At 43.5% G+C, this 6,641-nt stretch overlaps 1 protein-coding gene across 24 annotated transcripts in view; it reads left to right on the plus strand.

Annotated features, from left to right (window-relative positions):
- Positions 1 to 5,058, plus strand: part of NEDD9 (neural precursor cell expressed, developmentally down-regulated 9) — a 288,025-nt gene extending 282,967 nt beyond the window's left edge. For all 24 annotated transcript variants that reach the window (XM_081523805.1, XM_081523808.1, XM_081523803.1 and 21 more), the window contains one exon: positions 2,554 to 5,058. In XM_081523805.1, the coding sequence (XP_081379931.1) occupies positions 2,554 to 3,063 (510 nt within the window). In that variant the 3' untranslated portion in view covers positions 3,064 to 5,058. The remainder of the gene's footprint in view (positions 1 to 2,553) is intronic.
- The last annotated feature ends 1,583 nt before the right edge of the window (positions 5,059 to 6,641 follow it).

A 6,641-nucleotide genomic window follows, 5' to 3' on the forward strand; every position in this document is an offset into this window, starting at 1 on the left:
GCTAAGCCTGTACGTCTAACACACAAGACTGTTTGGGTTAAGGCAGTTGGTCTTAAGGAGCAAGACCCACTCAAACTGGCCCAAGCAAACAGGTTTTATAGTTAAGCTCTAATGGGAGAACTCAAGAACAGAAAATGAAGATACAGCCACATCTGAAAGAACTAGAACTGTCCGTTCCCTCTCCTTTCTGTACTTCCTTTGCTTCTCTCTAAATTGACTTCCTTTGCCTGTTTTCTGGCAGTTTCCTCTGCTTATCTACTCATTTGGCTTCCCTGTAACTTTTACAGAACCCATAAATGGCCGCTCAAAGTCTTTTCTATAGACAGCTTTTCATCTTGGCTTCCTAAGCTAATAGCTCCTTCTGTGGTTTATAAAATTCCCCCAAAAAGAGTCTGAGCCATATCTATCTCTCTGTCTGTATCCTTCTCTCCCCTCTCTCTCTCTCTAACACCCCTATGGCTGGGCTATTCTTGGTCCAATCTAAGGGTTGGAAGGTTGGTAGGATTCAGTGTTTTCAAAATATATCCAAGTCCATTTACTAAGGGCTTCGGGCAAGGCAGGTTCACTCAAAAGTTGGGCATGAGTGGGGCAAATAATGATGGGTATTGCTAATGTAAGGGCATAAAAATAGCGAGAAATGGATTGAGGATTTCTAGGCCTTTTAAGATGAACTGAAATGGTGTGCAGTGACATGAAATAGCACACAGAACTCGGGAAACCAGAGTTCCAATCTGTGCTTTCTCACCAACCAACTACGTGACCTTAGGCAAGTCACTTAACCTCCCCAAACATCAATTATTTCTCTATAAAATGAGAAAATCCCCCTCCCCTCCATGTAATGAGATGATATATTTATGAACATACTTGGAAAAGCATAAGCTAACTATGCTGAAGCATCACCCTGTTTATATTTGTTTTGGCGTTTGGCTAAGTCAGACTGCAGGGCTTTAGGGACTTGTTGCAATCATAGTAATTCCTAAGAAGAAAACAGAGTCTAAGGAAAAGGAAAGTTCACTGTGCATTTCTCAGGGGAGAATCTAGGTGAGGTTAACCCTGCTTAGACTCAACCCTATCTGAGGGCAGAAGATTAACTGACTGCTAAACTCCAGTGATGGATAGTCCTTGCCTGCCAAAGAGAGTCTCTCCTGACATTTGGCGTAATAGCCAGAGATGATTAGCATTGCAATTTAGATAATACACCATCTAGGGGCGATGAGAGAAGGGAGAAAGTTAACACTGAGTCTGACCTGGGATAAGGTCCCTTCCTTTAGACAGCGTTGAGGGTCTGGGTGTTATGAGGCCCAATCAGTGTTCAGATCTCTTTAGAGAAGATCTCTTCCACAGTGCACGTGTATTTACATGCATTTGTTGTTTTCTTGTTTAGTCGCTAAGTCATGTCCTACTCTTTGCTATGCCATGGACTGTAGCCCACCAGGCTCCTCTGTCCATGGGATTCTCCAGACAAGAATACTGGCGTGGGTTGCCATTTCCTTCTCCAGCAGATCTTCCTGACCCAGGGATCAAACTCAAGTCTCCTGCATTGGCAGGCGGATTCTTTACCACTGAGTCACCTGGGAAGCCCCATTTATATGCATTAGTCATCCCGGTGTTGCTGGATAATGACATTTATAACTCTGGACAGAAAGAGCAGGAGAAATAGAAAAGGGTCATGGATTACCTTTTATGTAAGTGTCTTAAAGGGACAAAGTCAAGGCTTTCCTCTAGAAGGAGCAAACATCAGTGGCTGACTTGACAAAGAGATCCCTACATTTGTTTTTCCCTGGCCATCACTCAACGTTTAATAAACATTTACCTAAAGCCTACATAATACCAAACACTATTCTAAACACTTTGCAAATGTTAACTCATTTAACCTTCGTAAAGACGTAGGTAACTGTTGTTGTTCAGTCGCTTAATCGTGTCCGACTCTTTGCAATTCCAAGGACTGCAGCACGCCAGGCTTCCTTGTCCTTCACTATCTCCCGGAGTTTGCTCAAACTCATGTCCATTGAGTCGAGGAGGCCATCCAACCATCTCGTCAGGGTGTATAGCTCAGTGGTAGAGCATTTGACTGCAACCATCGCATCGTCTGTTGCCCTCTTCTCCTCCTGCCCTCAATCTTTCCCAGCATCAAGGTCTTTTCCAATGAGTTAGCTCTTGGCATCAGGTGGCCAAAGTATTGGAGATTCCGCTTCAGCATCAGTCTTTCCAATGAATATTCAGGGGTTGATTTCCTTCAGGAGTGACTGGTTTGATCTCTTTGCTGTCCAAGGGAGCTGGGTTGAAACCCTACCCTGCCTTCCAGCCTGAGGACAGAAGAGACCAATCGTGTTCAGTCGCAGAAGTCAGAGCTGGAGGATCCTTTAGGCATCCTCTTTCTCAACCTCTGCATTTTACAACTCAGGAAAGCCAGGCAACCTGACAAGGCCTGGCATCTAAAAAGCACCTGACACGAACAGCCCTGCCTTACAGCTGCAAGCCCTGGTTAGTTTCCACTTCGGCACACACACCGCCTCGTCCTTAACCAACTCAGGCTTTTTCTCTCCCCTGCAGCTGAGTCAGTTCCAGCTGTTGGAACAAGAAATCACAAAGCCCGTGGAGAACGACATCTCCAAGTGGAAGCCATCCCAGAGCCTCCCGACCACCAGCAGCAGCGTGAGCGCCCAGGACCGGCAGCTCCTGTGCTTCTACTATGACCAGTGTGAGACCCATTACATCTCCCTGCTCAACGCCATCGACGCGCTCTTCAGCTGCCTCAGCTCGGCGCAGCCCCCGAGGATCTTCGTGGCCCACAGCAAGTTTGTCATCCTCAGTGCCCACAAACTGGTGTTCATCGGAGACACACTGACCAGACAGGTGGCCGCCCAGGACGTTCGCAACAAAGTGATGAACTCCAGCAACCAGCTGTGCGAGCAGCTCAAGACTATCGTTTTGGCCACCAAGATGGCCGCGCTCCACTACCCCAGTACCCCCGCGCTGCAGGAGATGGTCCACCAGGTGACTGACCTGTCCAGGAACGCGCAGCTCTTCAAGTGCTCTCTGCTGGAGATGGCCACGTTCTGAGCCGAGAAGCAGGAAAGGGAGGACTGCCTTGGGTTACCGAGGAAAACTGGAAAATACTCTCTGGTTTTTGTAAAGCTTATCTATTTTTGTAGATATTTTTGTATAAAAGTGAAATACTTTACCATTTGATGGGTTAGTTGGCATTCAGAAATTCAGGGAACTCCAGAGGGGTGTGGCTTTTCCCCCCGCCGCCCTGTGTGGTTCTTATGTACACACATAAGCATCTGAGACACAAACTGTACAGAATCTTGTCCACATGTGTGTGACTACGTGTTTATGTTTGTAGATGTTTGTCTGATACATTCCATTAAGAACCAAGAGTTAAGAAGCACCTTAGGAAGCACCTCCCAGGGCTGCATTTTCTTTTTAGAAAACCTACCAGCTGGTTGTAATATTGCTCTACATATACTCATGATTGTTCTGAGCCTGTCGCTCCCAAGTCTGAGAAACACAGTACAATGTATTTGCAAGTGTTCACCTTCCTTAAGGAGGCGGGTTAACACCTTGTTTTACTTTTTGAAAGCCCTTCCAAAATTGGCCGTCTCGGGCACGTCATTGCAAGATGCCTCACTTCTGGTTGAAAAAAACCTCCTTAGAATGTTTCAGAAAGTATTGATATATCTTAACCCAAACTCTGAAACATTAGGTGCCAGAGGAGAGAGACGTGTGTTTTGAGGTCGTGTCCCGGTTAGGGCTAGGTTGTTTTCAACACAGAGAGGACGCTGTCCCAATAAAAGAAGAGCACGTGTTCCCCAAAGTTGTTTTTTTTCTTTTATGGCCCCACCAGGTGGCAAGTGGTATCTTAGTTTCCAGACCAGGGATGGAACCCATGCCCCCTGCATTGGGAGTTCAGAGTCTTTAACCACTGGGCCACCCAGGAAGTCCATCCCCAGGGCTTTTTGATCATCAACATTTATGAATGATCTGGCCATGAGATTTTCAAAGGATGTTTTCAGATTTGCAAAAAAGCATACTGTTTGCAGCAGGAATTCCTAAAGACACATCAGACTATGATCATCCACAAAAGAAGGACGGTTCCACCTGAGTTGTAAGCAGAGGCCTTTCTGACTCGCATCATTCTCTTAGGTGCTACCACCCCTGGTACCTGAGGGAAGCTAGCCGGTTCCTCAGTCACCTAAAGGTTAGAGCCACCAGGCCACATCTCACTCTTAAGAGCAGTCGTGGCTTGATCCTGTACCCTCCCTAAAACATGCACATGCAGACCACGTGCTCAGAGCAGCTGTCTGGAGCCCATCTAGGCTTTACAGCTCTGTCTGGCCAATGACCCCGTGTACACAACTCATTCACTGTCCCCCCAGCTCAGCACAGCATCCATTCTACAGTCTGTCCTCCAGTACATGCAGGGGTTGGCACAGCACAAACACATCACAAGCCATTAGATTCATCACGGGGCAGATGAAACCCTTCCAACCCAATGGGTAAATGTATTCACATATCACCAAGTCAAGAAGCAAATTATTTACGGTTTATCAGTCCAGTTTTTATTTAATGATCCCATTCCAGTCAATTGGAAAATGTTTGATTTGCAATATATGCCTTGAATTAAGCTTGCTTGTTTTAGACAAACCAAATTACTGGAACAGGAAAGGATTTAGGAGAGAAGGATACATGATCTAAGTGGGATTAAAGAAAAAAATAAAAATCAGTGAGACTTACCCAGAAGGTGCTTTTCAGAACAACCACTGTTGTAGTTATCAACGTTCTATTCTGCCAGAAGAAGTCGTATTGCTGTAGAACAAGCAAGTGTGTGCGGAGGAAGGGGGTTGCTGAAAATCAACAATGAGTTTGACAAAGTGTCCTTGTAGATTTCATTGTATAATGTGTATTTCTTAGGAGATGACCTGTTCTAAGCTAAGAGGTGACATTTCACGTTTTCAAAACCAAAATGTTCAATCTGTATTAATCTCTTTCCCGTACTGTATGTAGAGGCTGTTTTTAAATCATTAAAATTTTAGACGTCTGTTTTCATAGGCATTGGGTTTTCTTTTTCTATTTCTTTCTTTGTCACACAGTTAAATGTTAGCTTATTTTGGCACTCCTAACATAGAAAGTTAAATTATGGTGAGTTTATTAATACTATAGATCTGGATTTTTTAGTAAAATTGAGAGCTATTTTTTCATTTTGTATCACTTCGGGGTGTATTGCATTTGAAGAAAATTCTGGAATTTGTGAGCATTACCAAACCCAAATATCTGGAAAAAGACTTCTCTTCACCAGGAAGCCTGACTATTTAAATGGTAGGTGGGATGGTATCTGCTGTCATACTGTGAATGCTACTATTCGTGTCATTTTAGAATCAAAGAGAATTGCTCAATGCATTCTTGACTAGACATCAAGAAATATTTAAAACTATATTTGATAAAAGTAGATTCATAACCACATAAATTATCTTTAATGCTTGGCCCACTTTCATTCTGCTATCCTGCTGAGAGTTACAGACAAACTGTTTGAATATACCTTGAATGGACTCTCTTCCCACATCCATAAACATTTCCAAGGAAAGTGTCAAGGCACTTACTGGGAAATGGAAAGTCTTCTGGAAAAAGAAAATGGTGCCAGACAACTAGATCTCTCCATGGAAAAAGCGGAATATTTACCTTACACTCTACACAGAAATTAACTCAAATGCTCAAATGGATAATAGACCTAAACATGAAGCTTTAATACTTCTAGAAGAAAATGACAGGAGAAAAATCTTTGTGACCTCAGGTAGACAAGAGGTCCTTAGGTAGAACAAAAATTATAAATCATAAAAAACTGACAAATTGGACTTCATCACAATTTAAAACTTTTCTAAGAAGACCATTAAGAAAACAAAAGGTCAAACCACACACTGGAACAAAATATTTGTACCACATACCTCAGCCAAAGATATGTATTAGAATAAGGATACGGATAACTAGGTTTTTTAACTGGGCAAAAATTTTGAACAGATATCTCACAAAAGAAGGCATGTGAGGGACTTGCCTGGCACTCCAGTGGTTAGTGCGCCAAGCTTCCTCTGTAGGGGGCGTAGATTCAATCCCTGATCAGGAAGGAAGATCTCAGAAGCCAAGCAGCTAGCAAGAAAAAAAAAAAAAAGACACGAATATACAATAAGTAAGTGAAATACAAACCCACCAAATAGAATCATTAAAGTAAAAAGATAAGGCATACCAACTATTGACGAGGAATTGGAGCAAACACAGCTCTTATACCCTGCTACGGAGAAGGCAAAACACTTGAAAAATAGATCAGCAGTTTAAAAAAAAATTAAATGTATTAATTAAATTTAGTTTAATTAATACATTAAAACCATGCGTGTGTGCATGCTCATTCACTTCAGTCATGTCTGATTCTTTGCAACCCCATGGATTGTAGCCCGCCAGGCTCCTCTATCCATGGGAAGAATACTGGAGCGGGTTGCCATTCCCTCTTTCAGAGGATCTTCCCAACCCAGGGATCAAACTGAGCCTCCAGGGAAGCCCCATGACACCATGAAAAGAAAAGGGAAAGTGTTAGTCGCTTAGTCGTGTCCGACTCTTTGTGACCCCATAGACTGTGGCCCGACGGACTC

This window comes from Giraffa tippelskirchi, chromosome 8 (assembly GCF_054371585.1).
Source record: "Giraffa tippelskirchi isolate mGirTip1 chromosome 8, T2T-mGirTip1v1.2.pri, whole genome shotgun sequence".
Taxonomy (NCBI): Eukaryota; Metazoa; Chordata; class Mammalia; order Artiodactyla; family Giraffidae; genus Giraffa; species Giraffa tippelskirchi.